At 48.2% G+C, this 21,893-nt stretch overlaps 1 protein-coding gene across 12 annotated transcripts in view; it reads left to right on the top strand.

Moving 5' to 3' along the window:
- ERC1 (ELKS/RAB6-interacting/CAST family member 1) overlaps positions 1–21,893 on the top strand; it is a 2,439,553-nt gene that overhangs the window by 992,240 nt on the left and 1,425,420 nt on the right. For all 12 annotated transcript variants that reach the window (XM_086952855.1, XM_086952857.1, XM_086952853.1 and 9 more), the window contains one exon: positions 10,064–10,201. In XM_086952855.1, the coding sequence (XP_086808981.1) occupies positions 10,064–10,201 (138 nt within the window). The remainder of the gene's footprint in view (positions 1–10,063; positions 10,202–21,893) is intronic.

The following is a 21,893-nucleotide window of genomic DNA, read 5'->3' on the forward strand; positions in this document are numbered from 1 at the left end:
ACATTTTTATTCGTTCAACCTTTCCATTCGCTTCCTGTCCTACCTGTTACGAAAACATAGCCTCCCTGCCTGTGAGGGTGTGTGAACATAATGTGATTCTCTTGTAAAGCGCTCTAATGCCCTTGAAGGAACTTGGCGCTACATAGAGCAGCAATATATATATATATATATATATATATATATATATATATATATATATATATATATATATATATATATATATATATATATATATATATATATATATATATATATATATATATATATATATATATATATATATATATTATTAAAAAGTAAAACCACAATAACCAGTTTGTAGCTGGAATGCCAGAATTGGAACACCTCACATCTACAATTGGGACAGTAGCAGAATTACACTATATGGTTGACAGGTAATGCGTGACAACGTCAGCCTGGCTTTAAGCCAGCAGCAAGTTGAGGTCTATGACTTGCAGTTTTACTTTTAAAATAACCAGTTTGCTAAAATATTAAAAGGTCTAACTGAAAGTGCCATTTACAGCTTTTCGGCTATCACTGGGCCAAGCGTGTTCCTGAATTAAAGGGTGCGCTCCTTTAATTCTAGACACATCTTCAGCGCCTGGATACCCTACTGGGTGATTAGCCGCTATGCAAGTCTTGAATAATTGATTGTAAATAGCTTCTCTTTTATCCCCCCTCCTGAAGCTACATGCTTATTACTTGATGGCTAGAGGAAACTTTAACTTTTCACGAAGTATAACCTGTAACCGGTCAGCCGGTCCGTCCCAGAGTCTTTCATTTTTTCTTTTTTATTTATATGCACCTACTACCTCCCTGACGAGGCGATACATATGGAAACTAAACACTGTACTTTCGTCTCCATATTTCTACAGCATATGGCCTGGGCAGACCAAACCTCGCAACAGGGGAAGCATGCATGGCTTAGAACTGCATTAAAAATGCTAATACTCCCAAACTAGAACAATAGTTCAGTAGGAGAATGTGCCAGCAGCAAAGAGCTGCATGCCACCTTCAGCCACGCACTTTACCGCCCTAACTCTACCACCCTCACTCTACCACTCAACCGCCCTCACTCTACCACTCGATCTCCCTCACTCTACCACCCTCACTCTACCACTCTACCGCCCCCCCTCTGCCCCTCTACCACCCTCACACCCTCATTCTACCACCCTCACTCTACCACTCTACTGCCCTCACTCTACCACTCTACTGCCCTCACTCTACCATTCTCACTCTACCGCCCTCACTCTACCACTGTACTGCCCTCACTCTACCGCTCTACTGCCCTCACTCTACCGCTCTACTGCCCTCACTCTACCGCTCTACTGCCCTCACTCTACCGCTCTACTGCCCTCACTCTACCGCTCTACTGCCCTCACTCTACCGTTCTACTGCCCTCACTCTACCGTTCTACTGCCCTCACTCTACCGTTCTACTGCCCTCACTCTACTGTTCTACTGCCCTCACTCTACCACTCTACCGCCCTCACTCTACCACTCTCCTGCCCTCACACTACCGCCCTCTCTACCGCCCTCACTCTACCACTCTACCGCCCTCACTCTACCGTCCTCACTCTACCACACTACCGCCCTCTCTCTACCACACTACCGCCCTCACTCTACCACACTACCGCCCTCACTCTACCACACTACCGCCCTCACTCTACCTCTCTACCGCCCTCACTCTACCACTCTACCGCCCTCACTCTACCACTCTACCGCCCTCACTCTACCGTTCTACTGCCCTCACTCTACTGTTCTACTGCCCTCACTCTACCACTCTACCGCCCTCACTCTACCACTCTCCTGCCCTCACACTACCGCCCTCACTCTACCACTCTACCGCCCTCACTCTACCGTCCTCACTCTACCACACTACCGCCCTCTCTCTACCACACTACCGCCCTCACTCTACCACACTACCGCCCTCACTCTACCACACTACTGCCCTCACTCTACCTCTCTACCGCCCTCACTCTACCACTCTACCGCCCTCACTCTACCACTCTACCGCCCTCACTCTACCACTCTACCGCCCTCACTCTACCACTCTACCGCCCTCACTCTACCACTCTGCCGCCCTCACTCTACCATTCTACCACCCTCACTCTACCGCCCTCACTCTACCATTCTCCTGCCCTCACTCTACTGCCCTCACTCTACCACTCTACCGCCCTCACTATTCCACTCTACCACTCTACTGCCCTCACTCTACCACTCTACCACTCTACCACTCTACTGCCCTCACTCTACCACCCTCACTATACCGCCCTCGCTCTACCACCCTGACTCTACCTCCCTCACTCTATCGCTCTACTGCCCTCACTCTACCGCTCTACTGCCCTCACTCTACCGCTCTACTGCCCTCACTCTACCGCTCTACTGCCCTCACTCTACCGCCCTCACTCTACCACTCTCCTGCCCTCACACTACCGCCCTCTCTACCGCCCTCACTCTACCACTCTACCGCCCTCACTCTACCGTCCTCACTCTACCACACTACCGCCCTCACTCTACCACTCTACCGCCCTCACTCTACCACTCTACCGCCCTCACTCTACCACTCTACCGCCCTCACTCTACCACTCTACCGCCCTCACTCTACCATTCTACCGCCCTCACTCTACCATTCTCCTGCCCTCACTCTACTGCCCTCACTCTACTGCCCTCACTCTACCACTCTACCGCCCTCACTCTACCACTCTACCGCCCTCACTCTACCATTCTACCGCCCTCACTCTACCGCCCTCACTCTACCATTCTACCGCCCTCACTCTATCACTCTACCGCCCTCACTCTATCACTCTACCGCCCTCACTCTACCACTGTACTGCCCTCACTCTACCACCCTCACTATACCGCCCTTGCTCTACCACCCTGACTCTACCTCCCTCACTCTACCACTCTACCGCCCTCACTCTACCACTCTACCGCCCTCACTCTACCACTCTACCGCCCTCACTCTACCACTCTACCGCCCTCACTCTACCACTCTTCCGCCGTCACTCTACCACTCTACCGCCCTCACTCTACCACTCTACTGCCCTCACTCTAAAAGGCTCACTCTACCGATCTACCGCCCTCACTCTACCGCTCTACCACCCTCACTCTACCACTCTACCGCCCTCACTCTACCGCCCTCGCTTTACCACTCTACCGCCATCTCTCCACCACCCTCACTCTACCGCCCTCTCTCTACCGCTCTCACTCTACCACTCTACTGCCCTCACTCTACCACTCGACCTCCCTCACTCTACCGTGCTCACTCTCCGCTCTACCGCCCTCACTTTACCGCCACCACTCTACCACCCTCCCTCACTCACTCACTCACTCTATCACCCTCACTCGATCCATCGCCCTCACTCGATCCATCGCCCTCACTCGATCCATCGCCCTCACTCGATCCATCGCCCTCACTCGATCCATCGCCCTCACTCGATCCATCGCCCTCACTCGATCCATCGCCCTCACTCGATCCATCGCCCTCACTCGATCCATCGCCCTCACTCGATCCATCGCCCTCCCTCATTCTATCTATTGCCCTCTGTCTATCGCCCTACCTCTATCTGTCTATCGCACTCACTCTATCGCCCTCCCTCCCTCTATCGCCCTCCCTCCCTCCATCTATCGCCCGCCCTCCCTCTATCTGTCGCCCTCCCTCTATCTATCGCCCTCCCTCTATCTATCGCCCTCCCTCTATCTATCTATCTCACTCACTCACTCTATCACATTACCACCGCACCACCACAACATCACTCAGGGGCACAACAACATCACTATGCGCTACCACAGCATCACTGAACGCCACAGCATCACTCGTCACCACCACAACATCACTCATCGCCACCACAGCATCATTCTGTGCAACCATTCAACAACAACTGGTTCAAATATGTTCTCTCAATGTTTCAAGCTTTATTACAAATGTCACAAAAATGTTAATATTTAACTTCTGTTCTTGGATTTTCGTCAGAATAAAATACACTGAACATAATCTTCACAAAAGTTATTTACAAAAGTTTAAGCTATTGCCATAATAAATTACAAGAACTTTTATTTAAGTATTAATTATTAAGAAAAATGAAAAGCCATTGTTATTTGTAATATCAATACATCTAAGTCACGTAAATACGACAAATATTGCATTACAAATGCTATAGGTGTCACATTTGCGAAAGTTAAAACTATTGGAATTGTAAATGACAAAGCTAATAATTTAGCTATTTTCAAAACCAACACATAAATACAAGATTTCTCATTAACAATACCAATAGCTCAAACTTTCCTAATGCGAGACCTATTGCATTGCAAATGCTTGTTTTTACTTTTTGTCAGCGTCTTTTGAAGTCTTACAACTCCTGGTACACGAGGGATGTCTAGCCGTCGTACAGGTTTCAAGCCTTGTGACTCCTGTCACAAGTTGATGTCGGTTACTGATCCGCACCTCGTGTGTTTTTGGTGCCTGGAGCGTGACCACGACCCGAAGTCATGCTCCGTGCCGCTAGAGGTCCTGGTCGAGGGGAGGGCCGCGGGACCGGTTGCGGAGCTATCACCACTCGTCATCGAAGTCCTTACACTCCTCGGGTAAATCGAAGCACAAGAAGAAGGCAAAAAAGCATCGTCACTCTTCGCCCGTCCGTCGTCAAGCGCGACACGGGAACCGGAGAATCATCGCTTTCCGCTCCGTCCACGAAGCCCCTTGTGTCGGCTCCGCTCTTTCCTCCCTTTCCCCTGCCGGAGCATCCCCTTCCCATCTTCGAGCTTCAAATGAAGCGCTTCACAGCATCTTTAGGCAGCCCGACTCCACCAGCGCGCTTCGTGGACTCATCTTGGGGCCCTGGGCTTTCGATGCCGGCTGCTCCGGCCTCAGCGCCGCATGGCCCCCTTGGATCCACGCCTGGATCCCGATCGGTGCTGGTCAACCTAACGGTACCTTCTCCGGGCCCGATCCCGGTGACGACGCCCAGACGACGGTTGTGCCCCCAACCGGCATGGACCCAGTCTCATCCCTGATGTGGACAGTGCCGGACCGACATCGGCGCCGGAGGGTACTTTTGTCCCACTGTTAATTACTGGTGTTCGGAACCGCCCTGAGTGGCAGCCAGAGGAGGGTGAGGAGGAGTCTGTTGACCCTCTAGCACATCAACTCGAGGAACCGCACTGGAGAGAGGACTTGGGTGATGCCAGTGGTCTGGATACCTCCCCAGACTTTGGTATGATTTCCCCCCCTACCGTGGGTACGGAGGAGGGAGCTTCCTACACTGTGGAGTTGCGTAGGGTGGCTGAGGCCTTGGGCCTCGAGCTTCCTACAGTGGCTGTCAGGACTAGCCTCCTGACTGAGGTGCACCAGCTGGCAGCAGCCTCTTCGTAGTCCATGCTGCCTGTTCATGAAGCCCTCACCGACAACCTTCTGGGCACTGGGTCCAAGCCCAGCACAGGGCTTCCTGTGGACAGGATGAATGCCTAATGCCATCGCCCTACCCCAGGCGACCCACTTTTCCTCTCCCAACACCCTACCCCTGAGAGCTTGGTGGACCATCTTGGGAAGAAGTTTTCTTCCGCCAGCTTATGTCTGCGGTCGGTGAACACCGCATGTCTCTTGGGCTGTTATACCCACACGGTGTGGGATATGGTCGTGCAAGTGCTGCCAGTGTCTGGAGGAGGCCCAGCCATGCTCTTCAACTCTGTTGATGAGGGTCCAGACACAGCAAAGTTCACCATCCGGTGTAGGCTGGATACCGCCGACTCGATGAGTAGAACGGTTTCCACGTCAGTAGCCCTGAGGCGCTACGCCTGGCTGAGAAAAGTCTAGCTTCTCTGGGGATGTCACCTGTTTGGTGACAAGGCGTACAATGTGCTCAAGCGTTTCAAGAACTCTAGGGCTACGGCCAGATCCTTGGGGCTCGCAGCCTCTTCTTGTTCCATGCAGTCTGCCTTTCACCCCTTTCATGGCTATGGAAGGGGGGCCCCACCATGTACCACCAAGAGCCAAAGGGCAGCGCAAGCTACCCAACTTCTGCATGGCCGGGATCGTGGGTATGGGGGCCAGCGGGCAGGCCAGTCCACCAATGCCCCCTCTGCAGCGGCCTCCAAGCCTTCCTAGTCCGACCTTTCAGGGCCACCGGTTGCCAGTTGGCGGTAGGATCCACCATCAACTACCCCACTGGCACAAAATCACATCGGACAGGTGGGTTTTAGATATAGTCCGAAGGGGCTACTACCTTTCCTTCGAGACTACCTCTCCTCCATGCCACCGACACTCCATCATATGTCGGAGGATCATTTGGCCCTTCTCTGATAGCTCTCTTGGCTAAGTGAACTATCGAACGTATTTCTGTGCCGGAAGTAGATAGTGGTTGCTACTCCCACTACTTCTTGGTACCCAAGGACAAAGGCCTGCGTCCTATCTTGGACCTCAAGGATGTCAACCGCTTCCTCCGGAAGGTAAAGTTCAAGATGTCAACCTCAGGTCTTGTCTGCCTTCGACCCTGGAGACTGGATGGTAGCGTTGGACTTGCAGGATGCTTATTTTCACATCCCTGTCTTGCCTGCCCACTTGCGTTACCTACGGGTAGCGGTAGGCCCAAGCATTTTCAGTTTACTGTGCTCCCCTTTGGCCTTACCAGCGCGCTTCAGGTGTTCACGAAAGTGATGGCAGTGGTTGCAGCTCATCTGCGCAGATTAGTCGTTCCAGTCTTCCCCTATCCCAACAACTGGCTTTTGAAGGCAGGCTCGCCCCAGGCTGTCGTCTCTCACCTCCAGCAGACCGCCTGTATTTGCTGGGGTTCACTATCAACGTGCAAAGTCACACCTAATTTCCTTTCAGAAGCCTTTTTTTCATCTGTGCGTTCGGAACACAGCGCAGTTGCGGGTCGATCCTCTCCAGCAGCGAGTCCAGGATATTTGGGCTATGATACCGATGTTTCAGCCTCTATCCCGTATTTTTGTGAGAATGACCCTGAGGCTGCTGGGCCTCATGGCCTGCATCCTGCTGGTAGATCATGCCAGATGGTAAAGCGGGCTCCGCAGTGGGACCTGAAGTTCCAGTGGGCACAGCATCATGGGAATCTTTCCGATGTCGTCCAGATCTCAGAGCTGACTGCAAGTTAGTTTCAGTGGTGGCTCATGGACCAGGATTGTGTCACTGGTAGATCCCTCTCCATTTCTCAACCAGAGGTCACAGTAGTGATAGATGCATCACTTCTGGGATGGGGCGGCCACATGGGGGAGGCGGAGATCAGAGGTCCCTGGCGGAGTCCGGGCTCTACATCAACCTTCTGGAGCTTCGGGCAATTCGTCTTGCCCTGAAGGCATTCCTTCCCTCTGTCAAAGAAGAGTAGTGCAGGTGTTCACGGACAACACCACCGCCATGTGGTACTGCATTAAACAGGGCAGGATGGGTTTGTTGACCCTATGTCAAGAGGCTCTTTGCCTTTGGCCATGGCTGGAACATCCAGACATATCCCTGGTGGTTTAACACCTGGCGGGTTTCCTGACCACCACGGCTAATGCCATGGTGGACGAACTCAGTCGTCGGTGCATGATGGATCACGAATGGCGTCTTAACTCGGAGGTGGGGCAAGGTCTCTTTCAGCAGTGGGGAGAGCCTTAGTTAAACCTATTCGCCAACAAAGAGAACGTGCAATGTCAGCAGTTCTGTGTGTTGAAGTTTCCAAGGCAGCACTCGCTCAGCAACGCCTTTCGTCGCAAGTGGAATTACGGCCTCCTGTACGCCTTTCCGCCTCTACACAGAGTGCTGAAGAAGATCAAGCGCGACTGGGCCGAAGTAATTCCTGTGGCTCCGGACTGGGCTCGAAGAGTCTGGTCCCCCGAGCTCTTAAGCCTGGCCATCGATCCTTTGATCAGACTGCCTCTTTGGAAAAATCTTCTGTCGCAGCAGCAGGGGACGGTCCTCCACCCAAATCTGTCCAGTCTCCACCTCCTTGCGTGGAGATTGAGCAGCGACAGTTGACCGCTTTTCACCTTCCTCCCGAAGTCTGTAATGTCATCTTGGCAGCCAGGCATCTCTCCACTAAAACAATATATGCCTGTAAATGGAATAAATGTGTGGTATGGTGCACAGCAAAGGCTTTGGATCCCCTTTCTGCCCCTCTTTCAAAGCTTCTCTTCTTCATCCTTTCTTTGGCCCAGCAGGGCTCTGCTCTGGGCACTCTTAAATGCTATCTTTCGGCCATCTCTGCCTTTCTTCGCCTTCCTGATCAGCCTTCCCTTTTCAAGTTCCAATTGTTATTAGATTTCTGAAGGGCATTACTCATCTCTTTCCTCCTCCTTTCATAATGCTCCAGTGGGACTCAAATCTCGTCCTCACTTAGCTTGTGTGCTCCCTTTGAGCCACTAGATAATTGTCCTCTTTTTCTCCTTACTTTAAAGACCGCTTTCTTGCTTGCGATCACGTCTGCTCGCAGGGTGAGTAACCTTCAAGCCTTATCTTCCAGACCTCCCTTTCTTGCTGTCCATCCGGGCAAAGTAGTCCTCCGTTCTAGGCCCACTTTTCTGCCCAAAGTGGTCACCTCTTTCCACATAGGTCAGACCATCACATTGCCCACCTTCTTCCCACCTCCGCACCCTTCCAAAAAGGAGGAGATACTCCACCATCTGGACCCCAAACGTGCATGCTCTTTCTACCTTGAGCCACTGAAGACTTCCAGGTGGACGATCAACTCTTTGTGGGTGCCAAGAAAGGTCAGGAAGTGCACAAACGTACCAGCTCTCGGTAGGTGGTCTATGCATTAAGATCTGTTATTCTTTGGCTAAAATGGAACCTCCAGTAGGACTGCGCGCCCAATCTACCAGGGCGATGGCAGCTCCTACTGCTTTGGGATGTGGAGTTCCGCTGGTTGACATCTGCCAGGAAGCCACGTGGGCATCCCTGCACACGTTTACTAAGCATCACTGCCTGGACAGCCAAGTGTGGAGAGACTGCTTTTTTGGCCATTCTGATCTCCAGGACTTCCTGGTGTGCTCTTAGGTATTACTGGGGTATCTATTCTAAGGTAAGGAATCTATAGCTAATGGTCTCTTTCAGATGAACAAGTTACATACCTTCGGTAAGTAATAGGCCTCAGATAGCACAAAATGCAGCAGCCAGGCTGCTGTCAGGCACTCCCAAATTTGTTTCAGTGAAAAAAGAGTTAATCAGGCTACACTGGCTTCCGGTGAATCAAAGGGTTCGCTTTAAGGCCTTATGTACAGCTTTTAAGGCTCTTAATGGTATAGGCCCTGGCCACTTGAAGAATAAGTTCAAGTGGTATGTTACCACTAGGACTCTTCGATCGATTGGAGCAAAAAAGGTCCTAACCTCCACGATTAAAAAGACCAATTGGGGAGGCAGGAGTTTTATTGTATGTACTTCTAAGGCTTGGAATGATTTGCCATCTCATCTGAGGAATGCCTTGGATCTCCTTAATTTCAAGAAGGTGTTGAAAACGTGGTTGTTTACCCAATGACCCTCTCCCCACCACCGCTAGGTAGTATATAGCGCCAGGACACCCCAGGGTAACCGCTGCGCTCTAAAAATTCAATCAACATAACATAACCATGTATCTGTAAGTGACATACATTAGTTATAGATTCCTTACCGCCCCACCCATCCTCCCCATTCTGTGAACTGACTTCCAGGGATAGGGATTCCCTTACAGGGCACTAGTTTTGTGCACCAGTGGTCAGTGCCTTGCATGGCTCTGCGCTTCTGCCATGGAAAGTTGTGTCAGAACTGACTTCAGAGCCCAGGGGCGGCATCGAAGTAGACACCGCAATGGCATCCTGGCGACCCAGACTACTAACGCGGAGTCGACCGACACCACCTACTGACGCGTAGGGGTACTGCTGCGAAAAAATGTCTCTGGCTCCAGTCTGACGCCTGGGGGTAATTCAAAGGTAAAGAGTCATTAACTAATGTATGTTTCTTACAGAGATATAGTTACCAAAGGTAAGTAACTTGTTCATTACAACCATCAGACTAGTTTTTAAACTGGGCAATTCTCGTTACCTAATTTTATCTACCTTGACCTACACGCTTTTAATTTTAATTTTCTTTAAAGATTGAAAACCTTCAGGAACAATTAAGAGACAAAGAAAAGCAGTTAACCAATTTGAAGGAGCGAGTTAAATCCTTGCAGGCCGACACATCAAACACCGACACTGCCTTGACCACACTAGAAGAAGCCCTTGCTGAAAAAGTAAGTACCATATATTAATATAAAATAGCACAAATAATGCAGTTTCATCTTTTGAAAGTGTTTCTGCAACAGTGGAGAGAGCAGGTTTCACAAAACAGACCAATGCTACAAGTTGTGTACCACATACAAGTTACTTTATTAATCTCAGTATAACAGAGAACTTGAATTAGTCTTAGCGTCTGATAATAGCTCAGGGTTGCATCCCAGTCCATCGTTTCTTTGCCAACATTGCCACCTCAAACTGAAACCCGCCACATGCAAATCGTCCTTCGTCTTGTTTCAATAAGAACAGTCTAGGCAATGTCCCATTTGAACCAGCATATAAGTAACTAAGAGTGGTTTCAACCTGCCCGACATGCCAAGTTAGACATGTACCAGTGATATGCAATTCAGCCTTGTTCCTGCTTGGTGTTGGCAAGTCCGGGACTCAAAAACCCATAATGAGATTAGATGCGGCCCTTATCATACACTGCTTTGTAAATGAGGCTCATGGTTTTAGATTTGATTGTTAATGAAATTGAAAGCCATTCAAAGGTGTTTGGGGCATGCAAAGGTGGTAGTGTGACCTTAGGTTGTAAATTAATCTAGCACACACAAGCCAATGTTGAGGGAATCTACACTTTCCAGCTAAGATTTAATCTGGAGTAAAGACAGTCAAAGGTTGGTGTTCAGAATCTGAGACTTGTAGCCAAGGTATTAGTTGCAATTACAAGTTAGTTTCATGTAGTCATATTTATGTAGACAGGACAACATATTTTAGGAAAGAAATAGATGACTTTGGAATTTAGGTGCCAAAGTTTGTATCCTGATTCCCCCACTTTAACAAATGACTATACAAGCTGGTGATAATCATATTACCTCATTGCACCTCTGTTCCCTCGACAGGCACAGGGAGGAATTGCCATTATTTAGCAGTTATTACTTTTTTTAAATCAAGAAAAAACCAGGATGATATTGATTTATTGTGGTTGCAAACATGATAGTAACTAGGTTTGCCTTTGATGGTAGTTATAAGTTCTATGTTTTTTATTGGCATTCAGCCAGAATAATTGGCTTTGCATTCAGATGTTAACAAGTAAAAAAAAATTGACGGAGTGTAATTGAGATTGTAATTGAGGGGGAAAAGGAGGGAAAGACCAAACAAATATACCTGTGGTCTGAACAGCCGTGGGCTGGGTCTGGTTTGTGGAAGCTGTCTTGTCTTGAAACTGGAGAATTTTCTCTTGGCACTCCATATTTTTTGTCTTTCCTATTTGGCCTGTTGCTGCAGCCAGGGTTTGCTGACTCTGTTTTTAGGCTGTAAAGCATTTCGAGACCCAACTTTCTTATTTTTGGGCTGTGAAGCATTTCGAGACCCAACTTTCTTCTTTGAGACATGATAGAAATGTCACCTGCTGTGTCACACCGGGACAGTGAAGCCAAGGTTTGATCGGGAATAGAATTCTTTATCCTCAAAAGTTTCTCCTTCTGATTAATACTTGTAACCGTACATCTTTAGAATATTCCCCATGCACCAGATTGCATTTAGATGTTTTTACAACACTGCTCCCATTCATCTCTCCATTGACCTAGTGCGGCTCTCCATTGACCTCGTGTGACTCTTTATTGACCTCGTTCTGTCCCAGAAGTAACAGCAGAGCCGCATATAAGTGCCAGCCCTGCATGCCGATGTGGTTTCCTTTCTTTCCATGCCTTTGCACTTGGCTCTTAAGCTCTGCTCCCTTTTTGTCGGTCGACAAATTCCTATCAAAATACTTTTCCAGTGTGTAAAGGAACAATGTGCCAGCATGACTATTGGGAGCCTGTCTGTGCTTAACCTGCATGAGGTTTGCCTCTGGTGTTTGTGCTCCAGGAAGTATGTAGAATATTCCCTTGTGCACCGAAGGCGATCCCGGACTGTAAAGCAAAGCTGTGCATCACAGAACACAGAAAAAGTCACAGAGCTCACATAAAATCCAATTCTGCTCCAAATCTAGGGTGCAGCCTCATTCCCGCTCTTGAGGTGGATTCTTCAACAGGTCCTCTTTGCAGTCTGAGTCATCTAGATAGTCAAAATCTAAATCCAAGAATAATAAGTTGAATCGGGCTCGACTTCATCTCACCACTCTCTGTCCAAAAAGAACCGGATGGTGTTACGGTGCTTTAAGATCTTGCTCCCAGCCTCGATCGTGGAGCTGATTCCTCAACTTGTTCCTTTGCCACTGAATTCTGTGGGCCTTTGGTGGCGCTGCCACAGGGCAAGGCCTTTAAGGTGGCCTTGCTGCATATTTATGGAACTGTTGTAGCTCCTGGCATGCCTTTAGACCCCAAGAATCCTACAGGAATCCACTCTGCTTACTGCCAGCTGATCTGTCCTCTGCACAGTTTGTGCCCTTCAATACCACCTCTGATTCTGCACCTACTTCTGTGCTGACTTCCATTCCCACTCCAAGAGCTGCAACAGTTCCTTCTCCACTGACTGCATCCCATAGGTCAAGCCTCGGTTGACTCTGATGTGCAAAGAGCCAGATCCCCTGAGGTTAGTGACATTGGGCTTTGACTCTGTTTCCGCGAATCCAGTCCCAGTGTCCTATTCACACATAACATTTTCTCTTCCACGATGCCTGCTGCAGAGGGTTCATCACCACTTTGGTTCAGATTCTAATAAACGTTATAATGGCAATGGTGATGATGGGGATTATTTATTGCCACACTATGATGGTGATGCTATTTATATTGCCTTACAGGAGGCTAGTGGGCTGGGCACCTCCCATGATGCAGGGTTAGTTTTGCTCCTCGGACCCCCAGTGGAAGAGAGTGCATTATTTGTTGTGGTAATAAGACTTGCAGCTGAGATACTGGACCTTCAGCTCCCTTCATTTGGAATCGAGACTTTTGTCCTTACAGAGGCTTTGCACCCTACGCCACCCTCATTTCAACCTTTGATTTCAGTTAATGCAGCACTGACTTGACACCCTTAAGGGTACTTGGGTGAAGCCTGGCTCTAAACAGCACGTGGCTAAGTGCCACAGACTGGTACTGGGTGACCATGACTTTCTTACACACCACCCTACTTCTGAGAATTTGGAGGTCCAATATTCCACCAGCAAAGTCACCCCTAATACGTTTACTATGACCCCTCCAGACGGGGAGTTGATTTTATTTTTGATGTTTGGAAAACAGACCTTTTTAGGCTACTTCAGTAACCTGGCATATATGCACCCTCAATCCTCACAACCACCACAGCAGTCACCCCACTCCTTTTGGAAGTGAGGGTGGGGATCAGGCAGTCATCTTGCAGGCCACCAGTGACACTGTCCCACTGTGGTTCATGTGGCATCAGCCTCCAAGCAGCTTTAGCTTGTCCTTAAAGGTACACAACCCCCCTGTGGGAGGCAGGATCAGCTATTATCTTACAAGGTGGTAGACCATGATAGATGGTTCCTCCACATCATCCAAAAGAGCGATGTCATTCAATTCCAACCCAGAACAACTTCCTCCCACATCAGAGTGGTTTTCGGAGAAGCGCCTATCCATCTTGCTGCAAGATAATGCCCTGCTGCCCAAAGGGACCATCCAAAGGGTGCAGTCCTTGGAAGTGGGGACGGGTTGCTGCTCCTACTACTTCCTCAAGCCATATAATGATGAAGGACTTTGTCCTATTTTAGATCTTTGCCTTCTCAATACCTTCCTCTGGAAGGACCACTTCAAAATGCTCACTTAGGGTCACGTTTTGTCTGCCTTGGATCCAAGCTACTGTATGGTCTCCTTGAACTTTGATTTGATTGTCCTGCAGTACCATAGATGCTGCCTGTGGTTCAAGGTCCTTTTCAGCCTGCTGTGCTAACCTCTGCCTCACCATCACCCCAGGTGATAACAAAAGTGATGGCAGTGGTTGCCGCCCATTCTCAAAGGATGAAGATATCATTTTCCCCTTATACCGAAAACTGGTGACTGACAGTGAGCTTGCCACAGTCCGTTGTAGACCAACCCCATACGATGTTGAACTGATTGACGTAATTGAAGTTCTCGATTAGTGAGCCAATTGCAGAGGCTACCACTGATCATAGCCATTTATTATCTAGCAAAGGGGGAGGATCAAGGCACACAAGCCCTGCACCATCAGCACAGAATAAAAGGAGTGAAATAAGGCTTACAGTAGTGCAACAAACCAGAAGTGCGACCCTTCTACACCTCTAAAAGGGAATTACTTCCCAAAATGAACATCCGAAGTGGTGATTCAGCACTCAATTTCAAGATCAATTAATTGTGCATCATAAGTCTTCAGTCCATAATACACAATTTGTAATTATAAGTTATTGTCATCTTATGATCCCAATGAACAAATGTGAAAGTAATTTCTTTTTCCAATAAATCTTTATTCATCATTTTTTTTTTTTAAATCACATCAATTGTGCAGTAGCCAACACGTTTCGTCTGCCAGGGATTTCTTCAGGGCTCAATACACATGTTGTCATCACGCAAATTCTTCATTATATGAATAGTGATAACCATTGTGGGTACAAGTGAACACCCTGAAAACTAATATGGGATGCCTAAGAAGGAAGCACCTTTGTAAAATCTTTAGAAGCTAAGTTGAGGATGAATATGTGGCAAATGTGTTAATCGTTTTAACCTAAAATTGTAATCCAATAGAATTGCAGATGCCCATTCCTAATAGGAATGTGAAATCTAGACACGTCTACAAGTGCTAGCCAGTTCCCCTATATAAGTTTTGAAATCCGATACAATCCCCGAGGACTCCAAGTAAGCAATATCCCAGGTGTCTTTACAGAGGATAAAAAGTATAAATAAGGTTTTTAGTTACCCTGGAATCACCTGCTTGTGCTACTAGATGGTGCTGGGCATTGATACAGCAATAGAACATTCCAAGAAATTCCTGGAGGATATCTCAGATCTCGAAAAACATATTAGGGAATCCAATTTAATCACTGATTAAAAACTTATTAGACAAAATTGGGAAAACCCTTTCAGAATTCAACAGGCTTGAGCAGGAGAAGAAATCCAACAATGTAAAGAGAGACATACATACCTATAGGACAGAGAAAACCTATTCTTATTCAAACAAAGATTTTTATATCAATAGGGAAATTTCAAACCCCAGTTTCGGGCGACCTTGGGGAAGACTTAATAAGCAGAACAAACTTGTGACTTTCATCGACACTTCTGAAGAATCATCTGATAACTCTGATAATCCCGACCCTGGTGAGTGCCCCAGCTCCGCTACCACTACATCAAACCCCATTATTTTAGGCAGGGGCCTACCCAGGCCACCCAGAAGGGGAAGAGGGCAGTGCAGGTTCAAGACACCAGGCGACATGGATCCTGATAATACTCTGGTACACATGTCCTTCAACAATCACTCTGATACTTCACAGACCATTGCCATATTTAATCTGTCCACACATTGCTTGTAAATGGCCCTCATTTGTACCCACCACATGCCCTCATTTCTTTGACCTCCAAACCAAACTATATATGTTTTTCAGGAAGATTAGGTTGCACATAATCTTTGCATAGAGGTTACCCGTATGCCCCAATTAATGCCAGCACCAATTTTCGACCTTCCACTAACTTCTCACCACCCAACAATTCCATTCTGCCCGAGGTACCTACTTTTGAGAAACTTGTACTATGGGACGCTGGACGCCTAGAACACTAAAGGATATTCACACCATACAACATTTCTTTATCTGAAAAGCAGGCTCTCACAAACCTCAAACAAAACAAGTCCTTGATCATTAAACCTGCAGACTAGGATGGTAGGATAGTAATCTAGGATACGGACAAGTACAAAGTTGAGATTATCAGGCAGATTTCCAATACTGACCACTATTTAAGAATTAGCAGTGATCCAACATAGAGAATTGCAGACCAGAATTGCAGAAATTAAAGGCAAAGGTAGAGATGAAGGCTTCATCAACCAAAATGAATACTTATTCCCTAACACTAAGACTCCACGCATGCTGGTTTTGTATACCTTGCTCAAGGTACACAAGGACCAAAAATCTCCCCCGGAAGACCCATTATAACAGGATGTGGCTCCATTTTGGAACCCATGGGGCGCAACATGGGTTTTTATTTCTGAACACTTTGTACCAACCACAATGTCTAAGACATCATGGAACTAATAAATCAGTTTGAATATCTTGCCTTTGACCTTTTATGTACAATGGGTATTGAATCTTTGTACACCAATATCCCTCAAGATGATTTCATTGAGGTCATCAAGCAAACCCTAGATGAAAGAACATGTCCCCACCAGGTACCTACTGCTTTTAATATTGACTCGTTGAACCTGAAACTTACCAAAAACTTTTTACAGTTTAATGGGGAATTGTTCAAACAGATTAAAGGGACATCCATGGGCACGGTCAATGCTCCTATTTTTGCCATTCTGTTTATGGACAATCCTGAGACAGACACCATTTTGTCCAACACCAATCTTTTTTTCCATGACCGGATATTAGTTTGGAAAAGCTATATTGTTGGATATTTTTTTCATCCGGAGGGGTAGCACGGACCCCCTGAAAGAATTCCTTGTATGGCTGAACACCACTGTAAGGGATTAAAATGCATCTTGGAGGATAACAGTAAAGAGATTTAATTTCTTGACCTCAATATTAGAACATATGAGGGAGCACTGTGCACATAGTACAGGAAGGCCACAGAGAAAAACACTAATTTCTGTGCAAAAGAAGAAACTGTTTCTTCAAGCAATATTTCTTCAGAGAGGCAGAGAGCTAACCACACAAGCTACTAGCTGCAGGGCAGCCATGCAAACTATTTAGAAGATCTATGAAGAGGGTGGTGTACTTTCCAAGGGAGGTAAAATTACCACACAAAGTACCCAGGTTTTATTTTAAGAAATATGACAGAACAAAGTGTTGTTCCCTTTGCATCAGGATTTTGGAGTAGGACACTTGATGAATAAGACTATCAGTGCTTTTTTGGGGGGGCATGGCCTGTAACATGGAAGAGTAAGGTGTGCTTTCTCTAAGCTCCTGGCCGGAGCTGTAATCCTGCTTTAATCCTGCCAGTGTACGACCCTGAAACCAATATACACTTCCTAAAACCCACCCTGAAGGGAAACAGGTCGACTAAATTCCCCTGTGTAGGGCGCAGTTACAGAATCCAGAGTCGTTGCAAAGTCCGGGCCAGAGCATTGGGCCAATGAGGAAAATGGCGGACGTGCGGCCCTGGTGATCGACACGGTCGGACAACTCCGAAGAACAGGGTATCATTCTAGATCCCAGCATGCCTGGAGCAGAAGTATTCTGCCCGAATTACCCCCATCCTTCCCATGAACCGAGATAAAGGGTGATGGAGGCCTGGATGTTGATACTGAATGAGGCGCCACATTGTCATCTTCCTGCGTTGAGCTCTCTGGGCGAGCGGTCCCTCTCATCGACATGGAAAACCTCTGGGGGACAAGGACTCACCAGTGTGCCTCATCGGGCGAGAATGCCGCCTTGCATGCCTCTGCCCCTCCTGCTGGTCGCGCCTCTGCGAGGCCCGGACTGTGGTTGTGAGGAGACCCGACAAGGCCTGACTTGGCCCGGAGCCCCGGGGCGGGTTTCCCGGTGTGTGGCCCTGCTCCGCACCACGTTGGAGGACTGGCCTGCCTTCCGAATGCACCCTCCGGCGACATTGTGAGTGGATGCTCCCCCCCGCCCCCCCCCCCTGTGTGGACTGCCTGAGTGGGGCTGGCGCAACTGCGACTCATCACAGTGGTGTGAGCGGACCACAGGCTTCTTGGGACTGCGGCCTCCCAGTGTCACGCTTGGTGCTGATCCACACTCTCTCCCACCCACCCTGGACTCCGCCCCCCCGACAACACCACTGATGAGCAGAGACCAGACGTTGATTGAATGTCCCCAAAGCCTCCCCGCTGAGTAGACCCTACGACTGCCGCGGAGGACAGACGCCCTCTATGTGTACTGTCTGATCGGGGTGGGCGCCGCTGTTGTGCGTCCCCGTGGTGAGTGTGCGGTCCCCGGGCCTCCTGGATCTGCGGCTTGCTGGACCTGCGCTGGGTGCTACCTAGTGTTGTCCCCCCCCCCCCCTCATTTTGAGGAGGGAGTTGAAGCCGGACTGTTATTCGGGGATTGACGGACCCATTCGAAAACAGAGGAGTGTGCTCGGTTGGGCTTGACACCAGGATTCCCCCCTCTGCTCAAAATGACCAAAGACAAGGATTCGAAACCCCACAGGCAGGGGAAAATGGACAAATACACTAAAGTAATTACTCCACAGGATAATGCGCTTCCCCTACCGGATGCCGATACCATACTCTTAGCCATACTCTGAGGCTATATTGTTAATGCAGGACCTCCGGAATGTCTCCGAGCGAGTCACGTAGACAAAGAATCGAGTCTCAGAAGTAGAGGACTCTTTCAAAGATTTGCCATAAGAAGTATTGGAACTCCGTGGCTCAAACAGCAACCTGCAATGGCGTATCGATGACGAAAACAGGGCGCGTAGAAATAACCATCGCTTCATGGGTTTTGCGGAGGGGGTCGAGTGATCTGACCTGCCTGCATTCCTGACCGCTTGGCTGAGAACTATCAGTCCACCTGAACACTTCTCTACTTGCTTTGTGCTCGAATGGGCACACAGAGCCCTGAATGCCCGGTACCCCACCAAAGACTATCATAGTAAAAATCCTCAACTTTTTAGATCGGGACATGATTCTACGCTATGCACGCAGGCTGGGGTAAATCAGACACAAGGAACTCTAAGATCATGATTTTCCTAGATTATAGAAGGTATGTACAGCGGCAGTGGAGGATCTTCGACTCACTCAAAGCCAAACTAAGGACAATGCAACTACAATATATGTTACTTTTCATAGCAAAACTGAAGGTTCGTTATAACGGCAAGGCACACTTCTTTCAGACTCCAGATGATGTGTGGATCGAGGACCGGCCTATCCTCTGCGCCCCTGGGAAACAGACTGGAGACAGCAGCCAGCCACGGGATTCCGGGACCGGGTTAACAAACGGGCAGCGCAGGATCAGAAGAAGCAAAGCTGGCTCACGGAGAACGGGCCAGGCGATGCCCTATGAACTCAGAGGGTCTAGCAATAAATGAGAAGAACCTGTAAATAAGTTGGCCCGTATCGAGACTAGGGACGACGTGGAGATTGATAGGTCCAGTCAGCGAGACACACTGGTGGACTCTGGGACCTCGGGGACTCCTCCGGGGACGAGAGTACTCACCCCTTGGTCGCAGATGTAACATCCGCGGAGGGTGGCCACCCTCTTCCTATGGGAGACAAGTAACTGTTCAGACTTCATTCTCCTGAATGCTAAAACCTGGCATCTTTTAACAGGCTGGGAACTCTAAAGTTAAGCACTGTAACATGCTGCCCGCCCCTTTTGGCAGCACTACTAAGAACAGACCTGAAGAGAGACGCACTATGGACTTGTTTCTCGCACTTCTCTATAAAAGTTGTATGTCGTGGGATACTGTAGGGTGTTGCTATGGTGGGCGACAGACTTGTCTGTCTTTTCCTACACTAGGTTGTTTTATCACTATGGGTTTGAGTGTAGAGGACAGGGTAAAGTGGGTGGGGTGGGAGGGGAGAAGGGATTGTTATTACACAAGTTTATGTTGATTGCATTAGACCGATTAATACTATACGCTCAATTTGGGGGACCCGTATATAGAGAGGGGTGTACTTGGACAAGAGTGCCCCTTTAACACTGCGCTTTCCATGTCATCCCATATAGAAGATCAGACCCTCTTGGTGCTAACTGGGAATGTTAACGGCCTAAGAGACAGGATTAAGCGTGGGCTGGTCACACAATACAAAAAACATCTGCCCCCAGAAGTGGTACTACTCCAGGAAACACACCTACTGGGAACACAATGCCACTTCCTTGGGAGGGCACTGTACACAGTTTTTGTACATGCCGGCTTCACATCTGACTCAAGTGGTGTTCATATCCTGATCAAGAATTTATCCCCCTTTGAAACAACCGGCAAATGGGTATATCCAGATGGTAGGTTTGTTGGGGTAACGGGAACATAGGGCAGACGTGATGTCACCATTTCCGCACATACCCCCTCGACTGCAATTCCCTGTGCTCCTTACGGTAGCTGATATTCTCCTGGAGACCCCCATGTCCTTCCATGTAATAGGGGGAGACTTTAACAATGTCATCAACACTGAGATGGACCGGTCAGGAAGATTAGTCAGAACCACTGACAACACACCCCTGGGCCGTTTTGCAGACACTCTTCGGCTCACCGAAGTATGGAGGTCTCAGCACCCGAGCAGCTGACTATATTCCTACTTCTCTGGGGCGCACGGGGTATACTCCAGGCTGGACTATGTTTTGTCCCCAAGAGAGAGCTGGGGGTAGTTGGCCGAATGGACTACCTCACTAGGGGCCTGTAAGACCACTCACCGCTACTGGTGTCAGTAGGACCCGAGATTCCCATCCCACCTAGAAACTCAAGGCTTGAAATCTACACAAAGAAGTAATTCTAAAAGGTCTCCGGACTGACACCAACATTTTCTTTTAGGACAATCTGGGCACTGTGGATTCTGGGACCACACTTTGGGAGGTATACAAAACCGCATTGCGGGACAGGGCTCCGAACCGGATATCATGGGGAAACAAGCATTTACAATGCAATGGTCTCGGCAATATTATAGGTAGAGCTATTGGAATTGCTCATTATTTTTTTTCTTTTTTGTATCCCTAAATAAATGGCATTGTCATTTGTATTGGCATTAGCTTTGTTTTTTGCATATGTGATACCTATTGCATTAGCAGAGAGAGAGTGAGGTAGTGAGATAGAGAGAGCGAGTGAGGTATTGAAATAGAGAGCGAGTGAGGTATTGAAATAGAGAGAGAGTGAGGTATTGAAATAGAGAGTGAGGTAGATAGAGAGTGAGGTAGTGAGGGAGAGGGATGTTGTGGGGTAGTGAGATATAAGCATAGTGATGTTGTGAGATAGAGAAAGATAGTGAAAGAGAGTGAAAGTGAGTTAGTGAGATAAAAAGAGTGAGGTAGCGAGATAGTGATTGAGGTAGTGAGTTAGAGAAAGAGAGTGACGTTGTGAGGTTGTGAGCTAGTGAGTTAGTGAGCATGGAAAGTGCAGAATGAAGCAACAGGGGTGCAGAAACAGGCAAGTGAAGTGCACAAAGACCAGCAACAGAGGTGAAGAAAGAAGCAAGAAAGTACAGAAAGAGCCAAGTGAGATGCAAAAACAGGCAGGAAAGGTACAGAAACAGGGAATAAGAGTGCAGAAAGAGACAACAGGGTGCAGAAAGAAGCAAATGATGTGCAGAAAGAGGCAGTGAGAGAGTGGGGTACTGATGTTTTGAGAGAGAAGTTGTGAGATAGTGAGGTAGTGAGAGAGTGGAGTAGAGAGTTATGTAGTGAGAGATAGGTAGATAGAGAGTGAGGTAGTGAGAGAGTGAGGTAGAGGGATGTTCTGAGGTAGTGAGATAGAAACAGTGAGTGAGTTTGTGAGGTAGTGAGATAGAGATTGTAAATGACAAAATTTGTATTTATGTGTTGGTTTTGAAAACAGATAAATAAATGGCATTGTCATTTACATTGCCATTAGCTTAATCTCGGTAGTCACTCTGCACTCCCTAGCAGTCACTCTGCAGTCACTCTGCAGTCACTCTGCACTCCCTAGCAGTCACTCTGCAGTCACTCTGCACTCCCTA

This window comes from Lissotriton vulgaris, chromosome 1_2 (assembly GCF_964263255.1).
Source record: "Lissotriton vulgaris chromosome 1_2, aLisVul1.2, whole genome shotgun sequence".
NCBI lineage: Eukaryota > Metazoa > Chordata > Amphibia > Caudata > Salamandridae > Lissotriton > Lissotriton vulgaris.